Source organism: Oncorhynchus mykiss, chromosome 2, assembly GCF_057628025.1.
Source record: "Oncorhynchus mykiss isolate SJ-2025 chromosome 2, ASM5762802v1, whole genome shotgun sequence".
Taxonomy (NCBI): Eukaryota; Metazoa; Chordata; class Actinopteri; order Salmoniformes; family Salmonidae; genus Oncorhynchus; species Oncorhynchus mykiss.
In genome coordinates this window covers 29,720,865-29,743,592 of record NC_143023.1, presented here as the reverse complement: position 1 = coordinate 29,743,592, position 22,728 = coordinate 29,720,865, and the positions used below count along the sequence as shown (strand labels likewise).

General features: G+C 42.1%; 1 protein-coding gene across 1 annotated transcript in view; it reads right to left on the bottom strand.

Annotated features, from left to right (window-relative positions):
- The window catches only part of LOC110534670 (neural-cadherin), a 129,064-nt gene extending 122,834 nt beyond the window's left edge, over positions 1-6,230 (bottom strand). Inside the window, exon 1 of the mRNA XM_036945505.2 lies at positions 5,016-6,230. Coding sequence (XP_036801400.1) covers positions 5,016-5,943 — 928 coding nt within the window. The 5' untranslated portion in view covers positions 5,944-6,230. The remainder of the gene's footprint in view (positions 1-5,015) is intronic.
- Between the last annotated feature and the right edge of the window lie 16,498 nt (positions 6,231-22,728).

Genomic DNA, 22,728 nt, shown 5'->3' with positions numbered 1-22,728 from the left:
CTTGTGTGTGCATGCCCTTACAGCTGTAACGCTGATTCAGGCAGACCCAAACAGTTCTTCAGGGCCTCATTTGGTCCAAAAAAAGACCATTCTGGAGAGGTTTAGCTTCCTCACAATGATTTATCCTCCAGTGCTCTCCTCCTTCTGCACACACACACAGCCGAAGGCCACACACCGAGGTACAGGCACACACACACTGACAAAAATAAACACACAGGACTATCAACAGAAATACATAAATACGCATATAGATTAGATAGAAGTATAAACCAATACATAAACGCCCATATGTGTACCACAACGACACACACATTCCCCTTTCTCCTCCTATACCACTGAGCTGACATTGCATGTGTACGTATCTTTAATGATGTATACAGGTCCACAGGCATGTCTCGAAGCCATACAGTAAACAGCAGATGGGAGAAGGGTTTAATTGTCAGAAGTGGAGTCAGAAGGAGGAGACGCTGGTGGTACAGCAAGGCTAGAGGTACAATGTCTGGTTGCTTTAGCCCAGGGTGAGGCCAGAAATAAAGAAATAGATAAATAAAGAGAAAGAGGGGAAGGAAGAACGAAACCCTATCAAGCCGCGCCTGTCATCCAAATGTGTCACCCAAGGGCACCCAAGCGGAGAAAATGTATGTAGGCATACTTTTTGCACCGTTATAATTTGATGACATACCTAAATAAAGGACAGGAGACGGGGAAAAGATAAGCTCACACCAACCTGCTCTCAAACAGCAATCCCCAGGTACTACATATAAGCCTGAGATACATGAGTACACAAACACAGTTCACACTCACATACGTTTATATCAAATTCTTATGTCCGGGATATTATTCTGGTACTGAGACAGACACAAAGTGTGATTTCTGGCATCCGGCTACTCCACAGTAACTTCTAATCTAACTGGAAGAACAGAGAGCCACTCCAGAAAAGTCCAGTCAGCAGCAAGCCCAGTCAGTCTGGTGTCTGTAAGCTCTACAGTGTGTGGGCCCCAATTTATCAAGCCCCTTTTCCGCCAGCTGACGAAGGTACTTTCTAGTCTCTCTCATTTCTCTCCCTCTGCCTCCCTTTCTTTTTCACTCGTTCCATCACCCCAGGGCCAGCTCTCCCTGCTGTGTTTGGGGAAAGATAAAGTTGTTTCTCGCAGAGGTTTTCCAAACTTTCATGGGTGCTATCCCTGGATCCCTCTAGGGCAGGGGAATGGAAGGAACGGAGCTCTCCCACACACTCGACACACACAATCCATTATCGGCATTTACTAAGCCAATACACACATCATGGAGATAGAGACTTGGGAAACAGTGCCCCTCAGCATTGTACTGTAGACACACACATGCACACACTTTGAGTCGGCTCTACTTGCAGTGTTTCACCTACATGTGCTGAGGGCAGAGTGCCGAGCCCCCCTAAAGCAACTAACCAGGGCTGCAGAAATCCAAATGTTTGAAAGGAAACCACATGGAAAACAAATATGACCAATGGACCACTAATTCTTCTTAGGATAAGGGGTGCAAAGCCAGATGGAGAGCCTGCCTGGCCTTGATATTGGAAGGGGGCACACTGCCCTGTGCAAAATCATTTTTAAGTGGCCCTGGAAATGCATAAGTCCCCTTTATACACATAATGTCCCCCCAGCCGTGTATACACATAATGTCCCCCAGCCGTGTATACACATAATGTCCCCCCAGCCGTGAATACACATAATGTTCCCCCAGCCATGTATACACATAATGTCCCCCCAGCCATGTATACACATAATGTCCCCCCAGCCGTGTATACACATAATGTCCCCCCAGCCGTGTATACACATAATGTCCCCCCAGCCGTGTATACACATAATGTCCCCCCAGCCGTGTATACACATAATGTCCCCCCAGCCGTGTATACACATAATGTCCCCCCAGCCGTGTATACACATAATGTCCCCCCAGCCGTGTATACACATAATGTCCCCCCAGCCGTGTATACACATAATGTCCCCCCAGCCGTGTATACACATAATGCTATAATGGCTCAAGACAAACCACTGTGTGTGTGACCGGCTTGTTAATTAAATGGTATTTGACACCAAAGTTGAGTCACCAACACTAGTGTCCTCTGAACCTTGTCTTCCCACTCGCAACACAGGTTTAAGCAAGGTCAATGTGGCCTACAAGGACACATGGGAAGACACAAATGTAGGAACACACATGTATGCGTGTATGTACAGCACATAACAGATCAGTAATATTGAGCTTTCTTCAAGTGAAAGACAACTTCAATTCACATCCAGAAATAAATACAGTACTTGAATCTGCTCTACAGCTGGCATTGAAAGGCCTAAGAAGTGCCAGACATGGAAGACAAAGACGAAAAGTGAGGAGAAAGTGTGTGTGTGTGTGTGCGTGTGTGTGTGTGTGTGTGTGTGTGTGTGTGTGTGTGTGTGTGTGTGTGTGTGCGTGTGTGTGTATGCGTGTGTGTGTGTGTGGAAAGACAAACAAAGGGGTGGAAAGTAATCTAGACCCATCCACACACTTGGGGCAGATTGTGTTATCTGAAAGCATCTACTCTTTAGAACGGAATAAATAACCATTCCTCTTCTAACACACTCAAACGCAATGTGGCACAGTGGCACTCGGCTAGACAATAGTTTCAACAGTAATTATGTCCCCAAAGACCTTTGCATTGGCGCTCTCCCTAGCATGGCCGCAAGAGAGGAAAACAATACTTCTGATTACATGTGGTTTACTCCAAGACATCCCCCATGCCAGTGAATGTATCTAAGCTGCATGTGTTTAACTTATTAGGCAGTGAATGTAATACTTTTAATTGGCTATAAGGGGAGATAATATGCATTATTAAACAAATCTCACAAACAAACACTTGAAAACCATTAAGAATATATAGGCCTAGGCTATAATTGAGATGTGCAGTGATCACACATGCAGACATCCTTACAACACATGCAGACATCAGCGTTATAGTTGGACATAAAGACTACACAGGAACACTGTGTATAGACTCTCTCAAGCATGTTGGTTATGCTGATAGTTAAAAGTGTCCCTGCTCCATTTTGACAATTCCACACAGTACATTTCGGGTCGTTATTCTATTTGAACTCGCTCCACTATCAAAAGAAAAGTATTTTCCCCCTCATCTCTGCAGTTTGTACAAGAACATTCCTCCTAGCAGCACATCTATATTATAATCTATCTACTCATATTCAAATTGAGGACTTCAACAAGATGTAAGACGACATTATCTTCATGGGAGAAGCTTCCGTTAGCATCCGGGGGAGGGTAAGGTTTTATTAATTCATATATCATTGTTATGCAGCGCCGACAATATAAATCATGTAGACAATCTGTTGGTTGACCTAATTTGTCGGGTGAGGCTTGTGTTAATAATTAAGCGCTAATTGAACATGACTTGAGGTTTCCGTGGTTTAATCATATGTTGTAGCACAACATTACAACAATGCAATAAATACTGAGTAATGAGTTTAGTGCGGAAAATTTGAATTCTAGTTAACTTTACGCATGAGAGCACCACTGCATAAACCAGACTCCAAAGTCCCTTACACAAACAAACTCCTGTGAAGTCCGTTGTCTAGGTTTGTAAGACCACGTGTGCCAGACTAGGAATGTCAGGTTGAATAAATAATCACACTTACTCTAAATAAACAGTGGATGAGGCAGAGTTCTCGTTTGAAAAACGTAATTACCTCTAGATCCACTTGGCATGTCAGAGGAGACTTTTCCTTAAACTAGCAGATGTCGTGATTTAGGGACTTGGCCAAATCCTCACCTGGACAACTTTTCATGATATGATGTTAATGTCTGAATTCAATCACAGTCTAAATCCGAGCAATAACATGTATTTCAGTTGTGACTATCATCTAAAAAAAAAGGCTAATCGTTAGGCCTGTTATACAGGCTACGGTAATGTCTTCAACTTTATCACTATCTCCAGCATCACAATTCTTAAGCCTAAAATTAGCATAATGGTACAGTCGCTAGGTTTAGGATACTGAAAAGCAACCAAAATGAATTTCTTTGTGCATAAAATCTATTTGGCAAAAATGATACAGATGTTCATGTCCTTAATAGCGCCAGTGCACACCCATACATTGACACTCATGTGTTGGGCACTGGGGACAGTGGGCAGACGTGTATTGCATGCATAGCCACACACACATTTCCATCCTCCAAGTGCTATAATCCTGTTTACCCAATTAGCGACCTGCCGGCAACAAATAACACCTTCACCTAGCGTGTCAATGATGTGTAATCAACGTAGAGCGGACACATGCATCCCAGAGTGCGATAAATAGCCAAATAGGTTCTTGTGAATATCATTACGCACAGCCTGAATGACAACTGGCCATGCAGTAGAATTAAGATTCATTGAATAAAAGTCTATATTGTACTTCAAAATGTAGGCTATATATTGTGCAAACAACAAAAACATCGGCCATAAGGAATTCTGAATTAATAAGATACTGCCAGGTTCTGTTGCCAAATGATTTTCTACGGCGCAAGGTGCTGCAGCTCAGCTCGAGCATCCAACGGATGAAATAGCAATATACCCAAACCAAACATCACTTTATTCACACCTGATATCAAGTTATTGTCCAATTTTTAAATTATTCCACGGACGTGCGCGATTATCTTTTTAATTCATTGTTTTACATTGCAGCCTAATAAATAGCTAAACATGTTTTTTTTTCTATAGCAAGTAAACTTTATCTAAAAGCCCTGAGCAAATACAATAGGATACGCTGAGTCTCTCACTCACAATGATGCTTAGACCTATAAAATACTGTTTCACATGAGTGTCGGATATAGTAATGGTGCACCGCGAGAGAGACTTTCCCAAATGAGCCCCATTCAACACTGTACCAATGGCATAGGCATAGCCTACATTTTCCAAAGAGACAGATGACTCAGACAACTGGCAACTTTTAATGGGAAAAACACTGAAAACACACGACACTGCACCTTTACGCACATTTACACCCCATCCTTACCTCTGAGGTTTTGGATTTTGACCATGACCTCTGCGGGGGACTTCAGTCTGTGGGCGAGATACAGACGACCCGAGTCCCTCTCGATCTGAACCGGGGAGTCCGCCTCTGATATTACCTCGAACCACTTTTTCTCAAACTTCTGCTCGGGCACCGTGAATATCATGTCACCGACTTTGACATCCTCTGAGACGGTCACTGTGTAGGACAGTTCCTCGGAGACCGCTCGGGGCCTCCTAACCTTCGAGACAGCAGGTCTCTGCACATCAAGGTGAAGTGTCACCGGCTTACTTATCAATGCGACATCTCCATTATCTTGAGCGTAAATACGGACTGTTAGGTTCATGACACCAATGAGAGAACTGACCAGCATTACCTGTCCGGTTTGGGGAACAACGTACACATGTTGGCATTTTGGAGATGCGTAATAAGTGACCCGGCCATTCATTCCACCGTCGGAATCCTTTGCAAAAAGACGGACCAATTCGGAACCGATAGGGGTCAATTCATCAACTTTTACCCTTTCGTTTCCCTCGATGAACCGGGGTATGTTGTCGTTTGAATCAAGCACCTCTATTTTAATCACCACGGCACTATTCAAACAACCAGAAAGCACAACCTTCAAATCGTACACTGCAATAAACTCTCTGTCCAAAGTTTCTGTGGATTTCAAAATAAGATGCTGTTCTCCGTGATGGTAAACCAAACGAAAATCTGATGCGTCCTTCCCTTCCAAAGCAATGTCCAGTTCCGAAACATGACAGTTGTTTCCAACCGGTAAAGCGACCCCATCCACCACTGTTCCAGCGGGCGAGTTCTCCACAATTTGTCCATAATACACAGGCAGCTTTGAATTCCCTGTTGAAAATGAAACCAATGCGACAAGCAAAAATGTCTTCAGGGCTACGGTTCCGTTTGTAGCTCCCGTCATGTTTCCATCAAATCAGTGTTGTCACTCTAGTACAACATAAAAGTTTTTTGCGGCATAAATAATCGAACAATTATTGTTATTAATACTAGGTGAGTAGATATATGGTGTAAATGTCCCCAAAAGTGCAATGCTTCAGCAATGAAAAAGTAGCAGTCCCTCAAAGAACAGCGCTAAAGTGACAAGTTCGCTTCCAGTTTATTCCGTGAAGCATCACTTGAGCACATAGAGGATGAATTCTACACTGACAGGCATAGGCTACACGCTGCAGATGCTCCATGTGGTACTATGATCACCGCCCTTCGAGGCACAGCCAATCGGAGATCGGAATGGGACGGAAAGAGAGCTATCGGCCAGCCCACACGCAGTTTGATTTAGCTGCGCAGGAGACGAACGTTGGATAGCTTTTAGTATTCAGGCCCACAATTTAAAATGCTGTGTGTAAGCAATGGGTGAGTTTTGTTTGCTGGAGAGACTTGTCCCCAGAATACACATTCGTTTTCTTGGGTTTTGGCCAACTGTTCTCAGTGTTCTGTTGGGCTGCACTACAGGCAACATGATAGGCCTCAAATGTTGACTGGATTTACCTCCCTTGATAGAAAGGTTTTATGCTAAACAAAAGTTATTTTTACATTTTTATATTTTTTATGGTTCCTGGTTGGAGTAGATTGTTCTGCTTTCAACGTGTGACGTCGGGAACCAATTTGTCTTCTCAACATTATATAATAGAATAGTCTAATAAAACCAAAAAATATATTAAAGCTGCAAAGTGTAACCTTTTGGGGCACCAACCAAATTCACATAGAAATGTGTTTTATAGATGTGTCACTCATTGAAAGCAAGTCTAAGAAGTGGTAGATCTGTCTCTATGCTTCCAGTTCTTACGTTTTGGCATCTTTTACTTTCGGTTTTATACACCAGCTTCAAACAGCTGAAAATACAATGTTTTTGGTTATGGAAAATATATTTTACAGCAGTTTAGATGGTACAATGATTCTCTACACTATACTTGCTCATGTTTTCACATAAACGTAAATAAGGCGAACTATTAGAATTTTAGCAGAGCGATTTCTGCATAGTGCATCTTTACATTTTTAGTACCCAAAATGACTAATTACGTTTTTCTTATGCATTTAAAGGACAGTTCAACCCCAAAACTTTCTTCTGGTACGTAATTTCATTAGTCCATTGTTGATATAGTCCCAAAATGTTTTGCATGTCAGCAATCAAGTTTTCAAGTTTTTCATATGATGCCACATTCATCATACCGGCTGTATTTCTGTATTTTGAAAGTTATATGTCTTGAAATCTTGATTGCTGACATGCAAAACATTTTTGGGACAATATCAACAATGGACAAATAAAACAAGTACCAAAATACATCATTTTTGGGGGGAGTTTTCCTTTAATGGAATGTGTTTAGACAGAACTTAATAACTTAATGTATAATCATCACGGTTACACCTTTGAAATGTGTCAACATAAACTGTCTGATTGATTAGCTTGCGCCAAACCTTGACATTTACAGAACAACCTCTTGTTTATTCTGTAGATTAAATGAATTGTAATTTAATTGGAGGATAAACTGACCACACCATGATGAGTGAAGATTTGGACAAACACCTGCAATGGGTCAATCACAAGTCCAATCGCTCACATGGCTCCAGTACACCACTGATGGTTTGTCCTTGGTCACCCATCCTCACTTCTGATACCCACGCAACATCTTCTGGGTGTAGCTCAAGGGGAACTTGGACCTGCAACCATGTATTTGTCATTCCGTACTGTCTGCTGCCTTACCATATGGGACCCCAATGTAATACACCATTATTATCATAAGTGAAGTCTCACTATTGTGTGGAAACTTGAAATGCAGACCATGGCCCTACCATACCAAATTGTGTTGAACCACACAAAATGTCCCTCCCTGTACAATAAGAAGAGGATGATAGCCAGTTAGGCCTACTGCCATTCCACTGAAATGTTTAGGCTATTTAGTTTCTCAGAGTTCAACCACAAATGCATTTTGGGACTGGATCAATAAAAATTCTGCTTCAAGTCAAGAAGTAATCATCGACCTCCGCATTGCATTTCACTTGTGATTTATGTAGCCTAATCCTTACATTACCATTGGAGACCAATATGAGGACCAATATTATCAAACTGGTCTCAGAGAATTTCGTATGCCTTTGTACGTAAATTCTCAATTTAGTATGATATGTTACGTTTCGAATGGTAAGTATTCATTTGTGGTTGTCCACCCATTTTGTATATGTTTCTAATTACAATTACAATTCGTATTATATGTTCAGAATTTTCTAAACGTACAATATGTTGAGAATTTGCTAAATATACGACATGTTACGAATTCTAGCTAGGTGTCTAATGTTAGTTAGCTGGCTAACATTGGCTAGGCTGGGGGTTAGGGGTTATGGTTAAGGTTAAGTTGAGGAGTTAGGTTAAAGGGTTAAGGATATGGCTAGGGGAAGGGTTAGCTAAAAGGGTTAAGGTTAGGGTTAGGGGAAGGGTTTGAATGCATGCAAGAGACTGAATGCATGTCAAGGAAGAAAGCATCCGAGTAGAATGAAACAGCGCCCTTCTGTCTCAGTATGTGTTTTGTATCTATCTGATGCTGTCTGGTCAGAAAGAGTATGACATTGTTGTTAAAGTGTCAAGGGAAGCTAGTTTGGATTTGTCTCAAGACCAATCACATCAGCAGCCAAATATCATTATTGTTGCATCTCGTTGTGTTGTTGTTGTCCGGTGGCTAGCTAGCTAGCTAGCTAAAATCATCCCTTTCTTAAATTAGCCATCGATGGAGATAGGGATTTGGACTTGTGGTTTTACTTAATTCTCTGTACTGGCCATTGATTATACAGGCGATTTTGATCCAACCATAAATCCATATATTGTGCTCTGGCCCGAGAGGACGGAGGTTCACCATGTAGCTAGATGTGGTATGCTCATGTTAACTAGCTGGCCTGGCCTATCATTTTCCATGAAAGGAAGTTAGGCTAGTGAGCAAGTATTTCAGCCAGGTAGTGTAGGACAACAAAAACTTAAAGTGTGCAATGTATGAAAAAGTCAAAGACGGTTTATGTAACATGAAAGAGGCGGATGGCATTGACGTTTCTCTATAAGTAAGGTGAGTCAACATGTTTCTTTCTACTTGCATGCACCCACACACACACACACAAACGCACACAAATCAGGACCATGGACAGCTACGTCATATTTAGCTTACGTTGATTGGATTAAATAGTTTTTGGTATCTTTTAGTTGCCACTGTATTAGACTAAGCATAGTTGATAAGATGATGTTGAAATGGTGCTGGAATAGTGGAGGCAGCTCCTGTTTTCTTTGCAACTTGCGGTAACTCTCAGTGGTTCTAAATCAATAGTTGTTTAGTGGTCCGAACAATAACCTGTTTGACCATGTAATATGTTTTGTGGACTTCACAGGACAGGTGTTGTTCCCCGGTTTTGTAATGAAACTAATGTGAGGTTGAATTTATTCTGCCACTGTGTCTTCTTATTGTCTCGGCTTTAGGCTGATATATCGTGGTGTCAAGGCATGTAAACAAACAGGTTATAGAGCAAACAACGCAATTATCACAACAATCATTTGTTTTTCAACAGGACAATAACCCAACACACCTCCAGGCTGTGTAAGGGCTATTTTATCAAGAAGGAGAGTGATGGAGTGCAGCATCAGATGACCTGGCCTCCACTATCACACGACCTCAACCAAATTGAGATGGTTTTGGATGAGTTGGACCGCAGAGTGAAGGAAAAGCAGCCAACAAGTGCTCAGCATATGTGGGAACTCCTTCAAGACTGTTGGAAATGCCTTCCAGGTGAAGCTGGTTGAGAGAATGCCAAGAGTGTGTAAAGCTGTCATCAAGGCAAAGGTGGCTATTTGAAGAATCTCAAATATAAAATATATTGTGATTTGTTTAACACTTTTTTGGTTAATACATGATTCCATATGTGTTATTTCATAGTTTTGATGTCTTCACTATTATTCTACAATGTAGAAAATAGTAAAAATAAAGAAAAACCATTGAATGAGTAAGTGTTCTAAAAATTTTCACCAGTAGTGTGAATATCAAATGAAATAACTATATTTGAACCTTTCTCAACAAATAACTGTGTTCATTGACTAAATTACATTTTTGGAGCTGAAAACATGCTTACAAATTGTGTTAGGCTAATTGGTCTACCTTACCTATTTTGGAGTTGTTTGCACATGCTTGCAGTGATAACAAAACAACACAACAAAAGCCTTCTCACCAATATGTTTGTAATTTCAACTCCTAGTGACAGGCAGTCAAGATTGATCCTCATTTGATGAAAAGCGTCCAAAATGTAGACTACATGATAATGAGGCACCAAAATGAGTAGGCCTAATCTAGGTTGAACCTCAATATTTGCTGTCTCTCATTCACTGGAAATAATTTGTCGAGGATCCTTTTCAATGAAAGTGCAATCTGCAGAGATCAATATTGTTTCTGGGTGCTAGGCTACTGCCAGAGATTTTCCTTTTAGAGTTTTATTGACCAAACCTCCAAGCCTGTTGAGTGTAGCCTATGCAGTATAGCTGCATGCAGTTTTAAAGGGCAACTGAACTCAATAACCAAATTTCTCTGGTTGAAAACGGCCTATGTGGCATCAATAAACACTGAACAAAAATACATACTGAACATATATTTAAACGCAACATGTAAAGTGTTTCATGAGCTGGAATAAAAGATCGCATACATTTTCCATACGCACAAAAACCTTATTTCTCTCAAATGTTGTGCACAAATGTGTTTACATCCCTGTTAGTGAGCATTTCGCCTTTGCCAAGATAATCCATCCACCTGAAATGTGTGGCATACTAAGAAGCTGATTAAACAGCATGATCATTACACAGGTGAAACCTTGTGCTGGGGACAATAAAAGGCAACTCTAAAATGTGCAGTTTTGTCACACAACACAATGCCACAGAGGTTTTGAGGGAGCGTACAATTGACATGCTGACTGCAGGAATGTCCACCAGAGCTGTTGCCAGAGACTTTAATGTCCATTTCTCTAAGCTGCCTCCAACGTCGTTTTAGAGAATTTGGCAGTACGTCCAAAAAGCCTCACAATTGCGAACCATGTGTATGGCTTCGTGTTGATGAGCGTTTTTCTGATGTCAACGTTGTGAACAGAGTGCCCCATGGTGTCAGTGGTGTTATGGTATGGGCAGGCATAAGCTATAGACAACAAACACAATTGCATTTTATCGATGGCATTTTGAATGCACAGAGATACCGTGATGAGATCCCGAGGCCCATTGTCGTGCCATTCATCCACCGCCATCACCTCATGTTTCAGCATGATAAAGCACGGCCTCATGTCACAAGGATCTTGACACAATTCCTGGAAGCGTAACATTTCCCAGTTCTTCCATGGTCCGCATACTCACCTGACATGTTACCCATTGAACATGTTTGGGATGCTCTGGATTGATGTTTACTACAGCGTGTTCCAATTCCCGCCAATATCCAGCAACTTTACGCAGCTGTTGAAGAGGAGTGGGACAACATTCCACAGGCCACAATCAACAGCCTGATCGACTCTATGTAAAGCAGATGTTGCGCTGCATGAGACTGGTGGTGGTCACCCAAACGCTGACTGGTTTTCTGATCCATGCCCCTAACATTTTTTAAGGTATCGGGGACCAACAGATGCATATCTGTATTCCCAGTCATGTGAAATCCATAGATTAGGGCCTAATGATTTTTTTTTCAATCGGCTGATTTTCTTATATGAACTATAACTCAGTAAAACTTTTAGAAATGTTGCATGTTTATATTTTTGTTCAGTGTAAGAAACATTTATGCTGTGTTCATAACCAAGTGGGAAGGTGGTACTTACCAGTTGTGAAGCTGTAAAAACCAGTTGGATGTATTCACGTACTTTGAACTCATTGAGAAACGGCGATTGGCCAACAAGCTGCATCAACCATAAACTAAAACTACAGCTATCATATTTGTAAACAAATTATAGTGTTCAAAAACATAGAAATAGATGTATTTTTATAAATAATGTTTTGTTGTTACATTTATCTGGCAAAAATGCTGTTATCAAGGCCATTTCCTTAGTAGGCAACGTCAGAGGTCACCATGTTGGAGAAGTCGGACCTCAGGGATGATAGACGAGTTTCCTACTAGTAATTACAAGTTGAAGAGGCGTTCATGTGGATTTTTCCCAATCGTATGTGGTAAATACTACCTTCCCATTTGGTTATGAACGCAGCATTATTCCAGTGCCAAAATTAACTAAAAAGATTAAGTAGGACAATTTTGGTAATAAAGTCAGTATATTACAAAACTCAGTTTTGTGAGATTTGTGTAACTGAGTTTGATTTCGATCATGCCAATTTACAGTAGCTATTACAGTGAAAGAATACCATAAAATTGTTTGAAGAGAGTGCACAATTTGGAACATGAACATTTTTTAATAAACAAATTAGGCACATTAGGGCAGTCTTGATACAACATTTTGAACAGAAATGCGATGGTTCATTGGATCAGTCTAAAACTTTTCACATACACTGATGCCATCTAGTGGCCAAAATCTAAATTGCACCTGGGCTGGAATAATACATTATTGCCGTTCTCTTGCATTTCAAAGATGATGGTACAAAAAAATACAAAAGAATGGTTGGTTTTTTCTTTGTATTATCTTTTACCAGATCTATTGTGTTTTTTTCTACTACATTCATTTCACATTTCCATAAACTTCGTTGTGTTTCCTTCCTTTCACAGCTGCGGTGATTGTGCTCTATCCAATCGTACGGCAGATCACAGACAGTGAGACAGACCTGCCCACATTACACAGCGCCTCGGACTAAGTCAACATGTCGCCAATGTTATGTTGAAAGAACACTTGACCCTTAAGTCCTTTATGGAGTGGCAACTTGCTGATGTGTTTGGTAGTGATCACTCCAGTCTGCCCAGTGCTTGACTTGGACTGAAATATGTGCGAGTAGCCTGCTCATTTTGGGTGCCGGAATTGTTATATTTATGTGCAAGAACTACTCGTTTTTAGATAATATTCTATAAGGTCCAAAATCGTCTAAATTAATAACTGATTTCTTGATTTATCTTAGATTAATTTGGACTATTTTGAGGAAGTGGTAGGCTAGTGGCTATGTTGTTGCTATGGTGTCTCAAGAGCAACAAACAACAGCAACTGCCAAGGTACGATAACAATAACACACCCACATCGAATCACACCCCAAGACTGAAATCCATTTTTTTAATAAGCAACAGAAAAACACATTTGCATGTTTTGAGTGAGTTAGGATCCTTTTAGTTGATGTTTTAGGTTCCTATTCCCTGTTGAACCATGTTCAGCACGTCTAGACTGAGCCATTTGTTACTTTAGAGGTGGTTCCAAATGAGACAACTGTCATACACCTGGATATGGGCATCATTTAAGAGGCATTGTGGGGCCTGCTCCACCATTTTTGATAAAGCCGAGAATTGTTCAGTCATGGTTCCCATATCCTCCAACACAAGGCCCTTTTTGAGGCAGACCCAGGACCCAGGACCCAGAGCCTGAAGGCTATTGCTACAACAAAATGATCCATGCACCAGCAATACAGTACAGTACGATACTGCATGACTCCTGTGAAGCTCTCTCTCTTCTTTCCACTTCCTTGCACATACACTTCATCAGATTTCTTCAGTGCTGTACTGTTTGTTATTCTCACCGACATATGAGCAGTAACTCATTACAAGAGACATGTTGCGTACATGTGAGAGAATGGCATGATTTTGCACTGAATACCCAGTTGGAGACATGTCTTACTTTTTTAATGTCATTGAAAAAATAACCAAGGGCAGATAAACTTTTGCACAACATATTAATTATCATTCAAGTCAAAACACATTTTCTTCTGCAAAAACACTTGTCTTTAAAGGAAAATGGAACCTGACTTCATGCATGATTCACAATGAGACAGAAACCATTAAAAGGGATTGAATAGGGAAAATAGCACCTGCATATACAGTATATATATATATACAATATATATATGTGTGTGTGTGCGTGTACGTGTGTGTGTGTGTGTGCGTATACGTGTGTGTGTGTGTGTGTGTGTGTGTGCGTGCGTGCGTGTGTACAGTTGAAGTCGGAAGTTTACATAAACCTTAGCCAAATACATTTAAACTCAGTTTTTCACAATTCCTGACATTTAATCCCAGAAAAAAATCCTGTTTTAGGTCAGTTAGGATCACCACTATTTTAAGAATGTGAAATGTCAGAATAATAGTAGGGAGAGAGATTTATTTCAGCTTTTATTTCTTTCATCACATTCCCAGTGGGTCAGAAGTTTACATACACTCAATTAGTATTTGGTAGCATTGCCTTTAAATTGTTTAACTTGGGTAAAATGTTTTGGGTAGCCTTCCACAAGCTTCCCACAATAAATTGGGTGAATTTTGGCCCATTCCTCCTGACAGAGCTGGTGTATGAGGCCTCCTTGCTCGCACACGCTTTTTCAGTTCTGCCCACAAATGTTCTATGGGATTGAGGTCAGGGCTTTGTGATGGCCACTCCAATACCTTGACTTTGTTGTCCTTAAGCCATTTTGACACAACTTTGGAAGCATGCTCGAGGTCATTGTCCATTTGGAAGACCCATTTGCAACCAAGCTTTAACTTCCTGACTGATGTCTTGAGATGTTGCTTCAATATATCCACATCAATTTCCTACCTCATGATGCCATCTATTTTATGAAGTGCTCCAGTCCCTCCTGCAGCAAAGCACCCCCACAACATGATGCTGCCACTCCCGTGCTTCACGGTTGGGATGGTGTTCTTCGGCTTGCAAGCCTCCCCCTTTTTCCTCCAAACATAACGATGGGGACAAACAGTTCTATTTTTGTTTAATCAGACCAGAGGACATTTCTCCAGAAAGTACGATCTTTGTCCCCATGTGCAAACTATAGTCTTTTTTTTATGGCGGAGCAGTGGCTTCTTCCTTGCTGAGTGGCCTTTCAGGTTATGTCGATATAGGACTCGTTTTACTGTGGATATAGATACTTTTGTACATGTTTCCTCCAGCATCTTCCCAAGGTCCTTTGCTGTTGTTCTGGGATTTATTTGCACTTTTCGCACCAAAGTACATTCATCTCTAGGAGACAGAATGCTTCTCCTTCCTGAGCAGTATGACAGCTGTGTGGTCCCATGGTGTTTATACTTGCGTACTATTGTTTGTACAGATGAACGTGGTACCTTCAGGCATTTGAAAATTGCTCCCAAGGATGATCCAGACTTAATTAGTCAATTAGCCTATCAGAAGCTTCTAAAGCCGTGACATAATTTTCTGGAATTTTCCAAACTGTTTAAAGGCACAGTCAACTTAGTGTATGTAAACTTCTGACCCACTGGAATTGTGATACAGTGAATTATAAGTGAGTGTCTGTAAACAATTGTTGGAAAAATGACTTGTGTCATGCACAAAGTAGATGTCCTAACCGACTTGCCAAAACTATAGTTTGTTAACAAGATATTTGTGGAGTGGTTGAAAAATTAGTTTTAATGATTCCAACCTAAGTGTATGTAAACTTCCGACTTCAACTATATGTGTATATATATATATTTGTTTTTATACAGTTAATGGGGAATAGGGTAAGCATGAAAACTCCAGTCATAAAACGATCGGCCCCTGCAGCAAGGAAAAAATCCCCCCACCTCGGTCGTCTTTTGAAAAGCCGTAACACAAATTACAGCAATTTACCCCGAAATGCAGCACGTGTGTGACAGGGGAATGGGTTTGTAGTTGACGGTGTCGAATGTTGTGTCGCTGGCACTCACGCCAGTCTTTCATCATATTTTGGCATGCCTCTCTGCAGAAAAAAAGTGACAGTGAGTAAGAGAGGAAAATAATGCAATCTGGTGAACCTTGACCTTAGAACCGCCATCTAAGGCCAAGAGAACTGACAAGTGTTTCTTTCCGTGCTCAGTTTGTCTCATTCTCTTCATTTTCACCTACTTTTTCCCCAACACTTTCCCTGCTCTTCATCTCCCTGTCACAGACACCTCCCTCTCCTCTCTCCATCCATATTATTCCTTCCTCTATTTATCCTTCTCACATTCTCTCTCTCCATCTCTGAATAGTGTGAACTGAGCTGACAGTCAAATTAATGTCAGGTGGGTCCCACCTCCTCCCCTTGAAAACACTGAGGGAGAATTATTCAGCCGTATTCAGGTTGTGTGTGTGTGTGTGTGTGTGTGTGTGTGTGTGTGTGTGTGTGTGTGTGTGCGTAGAGGCTGGGGGGGGGGGGGTTCCCTGTTTTATGTATCAGATCTCTGGCTTTGTGTAGTGCTGCATGACACTACTGGTATGTGTGTGGGACTGTGGGAGAGTCTATTGTCCCCTGTCACAGTGCCCCTTGGGACCTGAGTGTGTATAACACATGCACAGTCCTAACAGCCACACCCTGCTTCCCCTGTGCCAACCATGGAACACTGTGACCATCCGTTTAATGTAGAAGTTAACCTTGGCCATTGATCTATATGCTTACATTTCCCCCAGTCTCTAACCTGAACTATTAGGAGATCTCAGAACTCCCACTGCCACAAAATCCAGTGGTCAAAGACTGACATTAGCACCCTCCTCATCATCCCTTCTTCTTCTGAAAGAGAGAAGGTAAGATAAACTTAAGGGGAGGAGGGAGAGAGAGAGAGAGACCACTTCAATCTCTGAAATCAGCAGAGCAGTGATGACTGCCCATCAATCTCCCTTCATTACATCATTATTCATTGTCACACCAATCTGTCTGCACCCCTCCTCCCAGAACCGCCACGCCTCCCTCTGTGCTGTGGCCTTACCCTCCTGTTCATCCTCAAAATTTACCAGTGGCTATCGAGTGTGACAGGTACTCTATCACCCGTTTCAGGTAATCCACCCAATTCCAACCTGGAGTCCTGCATCAAGCTTATTTCTATGTGTTTGAGTTCATATTAAACAAGTTGATGCCATCATACGCTATGCTGGTCTCATTCCCTGAGCCTATGGGTAGTCAACAGGTCCTTGTTAGCTTCAATTAGTTCTCAAAGAGACCATGTTATGATGCACAGTGAGTTGCCTCCTATTCTCTCCTCAGACAAGTTCCAGTTCCTCCCTCGACCAGCAGGGGCTGCTGTCCCCACCTACGGGCGATGAAGCAGAGACCAGGCCACTTGCTAACCAGTGAATGAGCTCCGGTCTCTCTGGCCTCCAGCCACGCTTGGAAATCATTCAATCAGGCCCTCTGGCAGCTCGCATCCCACCACTGCCATCATGCAGTCCGTTATAACGCTAATGGGTAATCAGAGCTCTGCCTCCCCCTAACCACCATCCCCCTCCTTTGATTATCTTTCTGCCTGTGTCTCCCCCTCTTAAAGCGATGGCAGTCTCCCCCCTCCCAACCACCACCCCCCAGAAGTCTCTCTGATTGCAATCAATGAAAGTACCTTCTCATTCGGTCCGCTTCATTTATCCGTCCCCTTGAGAAGGGTTATTGCCTAACGCTTAGTGACAGTGTATAGTTTGTGGAGAGCGATCGTTTATTTTACCTGTAAGGAACACAGTGTAGTGCTGGCACAGCCACCGGTACATGTTGTTGTTATAGAAGAGAAGCCAGTCTAATCAATGGATCTGTACCAGACAATGAATTAATGATTTGTCTTATGTGTAAAATTACTCTTCTACTCATGTTGCAGGTAATGTGTGCTGAGTGGTGCCACAATAGCTTCTCTGTTTGTCCTTGGAGGTGGGTGCTATGGTGAGATGACTCATAATACATAATGCCCCATGATCTTATATCCAAGGTAAATGCCTTATAAATATAATACCGGTTTCTGCATAAGCATTCATTGACATATGTAATATGACATTTGCCCATGACACAATGAATTTCATTTACTGACTGCAATTAATTGGTCACTCATACTAATGAATCCATATGCCTACTGTTATGACTGTTCATATGTTTATTTGAAAGGGGCAATGCATACCAGTATTTCAATGAATGTGGCATATTCAGGTAAAAGGTTCATTAACATTTGTAGTCCTTGGGATATTGTGGATGATACTACAGTTGAACCTACAGTATTTGCCAGTCAGTGCACCTCATGTAACCCAGATAAAATGCCACAAACTCTGCTGCAAAACAGACAACAACACCGCAATGTGCCATATCAGCCCAAACTCCTGCCATCTCCACCGGTCCTCTCCGGATGTCCTAGTTCTGTTGATGTCAGTCCCAAACGCAAAAAAACACACACAAAAACCCTTTTGACAACTACAACGGCAGCAACGAGAGAAAAACTGCCTGAAAGGTGGAAAAAATAAGTCAAAGAAAATGCTTATCGTCTTAGAAGGATGATCTTATTATAGAATCTCATGACAGTTGCTTTTCCAAAGCATGGCCCAGAGCGTTGGAATTCTGCATGGTTCAGTCGTTTATCCAGAGCCAAGTGCCTCTCCTCCTGTCCCCTTGTTTCTGAATAACCTGTCTCTTCCATGCCGCATCTTCTGCATGGCCTCGATTCGCTTGGTGTTTGTTCGCATTGTTACCTCGACACACACAAACCCGTTTTTGTCAGGCTTGCTCTACCTTCTCACACTCAAGGAGAAAATGCACCATGGTGTCTTTTGTTAATTGCCCACTGTTCAGAGTACGAGCGCTGACAGAAAGGGGAAAACCTGATTATACTATTACTCAATCATAGAACCTTGCACACCCTGTATAGGCTTTGGTTCGATTGTCTTTGGATTACTTCTGAGTCAGTCTTCACACTGGCAGCACACGTTTTGTCTATGGAATTGAACAAAATAAGAATCATGTTCAATTGTGTTTCAATATGTCTTCTCTGGAATGGGACACAAATGGCTTCACCTGAGTGTGACACAAATATAGCTCTCACTGGGTGAGTTGTTGAGGTGTGCGGTTGTGTGTCTGTGTGTGCCCGCGTGTGTGCCTGTGTGCGTTAGGAGGATAGTGAAGAGTGGAAGGGAGGTATTCGAGACAGGGTCTGTATTTGGGATTAGAACACTTTGGTGCAGAGTGGAGGGGGTTTAAGCTTGCCTTATGGACATGTTCTGCTGCTGAGGGTGAAGGAATGGTACACAAAATCTGTGTGTTTGTGTTCTCATGAAGGTGTTGCTGGGTCTGGTCAGACCAGAGGGAAGAGTGCCCCCTGCTGGCCCCTCCAACAACACCCTCCTGAAGGAGTAGATTTGTCATTCAGGTATCAACCAGACCCTACGTTCCAGACGAATGCAAGGCTACTACACTAGATGCTGTCTCCCTATAGCTTGATTGTGAACTGGTATACAATTCATCTTGACAATGGTTTGTACATAAACCTCTGAGGTGCCAGTCTGCACTTGGCATATGGCACCTGCCAATCAAAGTGAGTAGTTTAGGCCTATATACACCTACATGTAGAATATATACCTGTATGTATGCCACTAACACAAGCATAAACATATTTTGCTGTTAGAGAATGTTGTGTACAGGCACAGTGGTAATAAGTCCAGAAAATAAGGGAGGGCGAGACAGACAGACAGACAGACAGACAGACAGACAGACAGACAGAAAAAATGATGATTCATAAAGCATTTCAGATTAAGTGGTATTAAGGTTGGCTCGCCATGTTATTTGTCAGTCACAGCCAAGATGAGTGGAGCGAGGGAAGGAATTCCAACTAAATCACATATAGCCCATGGCCAGCGCACCCACTAAATCCTTCCCCCAGTAAACCAGAGAGGAAATAAACAATAACAAGCTCCACTTTTTAAAGGATTCTCTCTTCCATTTCTCTCGCTTACTCTCCCTGTATCCTCACAAGTGAACTTTTCCCGCTCCCTGTTGCTAGGTGAACAGCGCGGACACCAATGATTGACAGGTCTTTGAAAACACCATTATGAGAGGTAAAGTGGAATTTCTACAAAGTTGGGGGGAGTTTGGGAGGGGGCATTGCAGCATCGGAGATGAGGACAGCAGGCATCAGTCAGTGAGGCAGTTAGGGGTTTCAGCCATGAAGGTTAATTATTACCATGGCTTGTCAAAACTTCGACATTAGAGAAATCCTCGGGAGAATGTGGGGCTAATCACGCCACATGTGCCTGTCATTGGGAAGTTACCTGCTGTCATGAAATCTGAACACACACACTCTTACTCAAAGGTGCACACACACACACACACACACACACACTCACACACACACACACACACACACAGTCAGGCAAGATCTGGTTGAAACATGTGGCCCTCACTCGCTACCCTGCTGGCCGGGTTGATCGCTTTCAGATTGCAGAGTGACATTTTCGACAGACGAATGGAAGATGCATGTCTCTCCCCTGCACTCTCTCTCTCGTTCTATCGCTCGACGGACCCTAATATGAAACATCTGCTCCAGTCCAGCCACGGAGGACAAGTAGCCTTGCCTCGCTTGAGTATGCGTTGGTTTAGAAGTCCCACACTGTTTTCGGCCAAATGCACTTGCCTCATTAGCTAGCTGGGTATCACTCCATGCTCTTAGCCATCACCTCCCGGGTCTTGCCTTAGCCTATGCAGCTGGAATAACTAGCCCCCTCATTATAGGTAGAAAAGGGGCCACCTCTGGAAACCAAATGTTTACCAGCTGAATTACTCCAGATGGGCATTCGCATTCGTTATGGCGTTGTCATGGCGATTTTGACAAATGTAATTTATCAACTGCTGTCAGTCTCAGCACCAAGTCAAGGTAGAAATGTAAGTAGGACATTGTTATTTTAATTCTCTAACTTTACTGGCTCTTATTGAAAGCTGTAGGGTTGAAATGGTAAGTCTTGAATGAAAGATTTGTTCCAGTCGATGAAAGTACTTAAACTTCTGGTAATCTTATAGAAAATAGTATTCACAGATGTTATAAACATACATAGGTTGCTAAGGGAGTACATTTAATCTGTTTATGGATTGAAGTTACTGACTGGTCATTTTGGTATGTACATATGAATTGCTCGTAATTTCGATCATTGATTTTAACGTCAGTCATCTCAGTCTAAGTAAGCAAACAGTAACCATGGACTGCAGTCTCTTTTCACCTATGGACTCCTTTAGGGGTTAAAATCTGTGACTGAGTCAAGTCAATAATTTTTCCCTTAACCTTAAATTAGCTACAGGTCTTGCCAAATATGTGACCATATGTAGGCCTGTTACGGCCTTAGAGCCTGAGGGGAAATGGCATTAGGAGCCCCCAAAGGATGCTGGGTGATCACAGTGCAATTGTGTTTCAAAAGTAAGTATATGTGTGTGTGCGTGTGCGTGTTTGCAAGTGGGCAGAGGGGGTTAAGACCACGCAGAGCATAATCCTTTTAAAATACCAAACTGAAGTTCATGCAAGAATAGTGTTCACAAAATGCATGGAACACATATAAAAACATTCCCAGCAAGCATAACTATGTGATGACCATTGTTGTGGGGAGGTGTACGAGACAGCGGTATCTTTTAAAAAGCTAATAACAAACTCTGACACTCAGAGACCCCGGAGAGTGAAAGAAAATAAAAACTTCCATTGGAGTTATTTATTATGAAAGAAAAGCCCTGTACAACTCATCTTTTCATGTCCAATCACTCAACTCTTAAATAAGAATGTTTTATATCCTCTCTAATGTGACAGCGTATCAATTCGTAGCAAAGGACATAACCTAGCATGGCAGCACTATTGAATGACACACCATAGCATTTTAATGAATAGCAAGATGGGTTTAGGCCTACAAGAGTATCCATGTCATCAAAAGGCTTTAAGTTGCCACATTTCAAAAATAGATATTCAGGACTAGTTTTAGGAAAGCCACAATTGCACCAAAGCATTCAGTCATTTGTGGCTTGACAGCCTCTGTAACACAACCTCAATCTCAAAATGAGCCGCATCAGGAATGTAGACTTCAGACTGTCTCTCTTTATTTTTCTTTCTTTCAGATTCCTGCCACATTCTGAGTGGGAGGTGAACCAACACAAACAGTGTCCTGTCTGTCTCCAAGTACTTCCTGGTTAAATCTGGCACACTGGCCAATCCCCTGACAGCCCTTTAGGGGGGATAAAGAGGCTACAACTCACTCAATTGGCTCATAGATAACTCAAATGGGCAGTTATACTGTATCTCTATCTGAATGTGACACTCAGCATGACACAGAGAAAGCAGGGGAGTTTCTCTCTCTGTCTCTTGCGCTCGCGGCCAACAGGGAACAGATTGACAGGAGAGACAGCTGTTAACCTTAGGAGTCAGGGCAAATAGCATGTGTTCTGTTTCTAGGGGTTGGAAGGGGGCCATGACTCGCCCACAATGGCCATTGTATGATCTTAGTGGAAACTCAATGACCAACATATATGTGTAATGCGGCTGACAGTCCACCCAATGACTCTTAAACTGTGTGCCGTGATTGGGGAGGCCCACCCTCTCCCCCTGTCAAACCAATGAAACTCAACACTCCCTGTCATCCACACTCACCTTCTCATTCGCACATTCTCTCTGACCTTCCGGATTCAGCTCCCCACACAAGCCACTCATCTTTGAGTTGAGCTGAGTAGTGTCAGCCATAGAATTACATACTGGGGATAATACTGGTGGTTATATCATGCCGATTGATGCCGATTGAGCTGAATGAATGGAAATGATTGTATCAATGTCTGGGGACTACATATACCGACAAGAACGCATCCACATGCACACACAGCGGAAATATTCCATCTGTATGCTCGTTGAAGAAGACAATG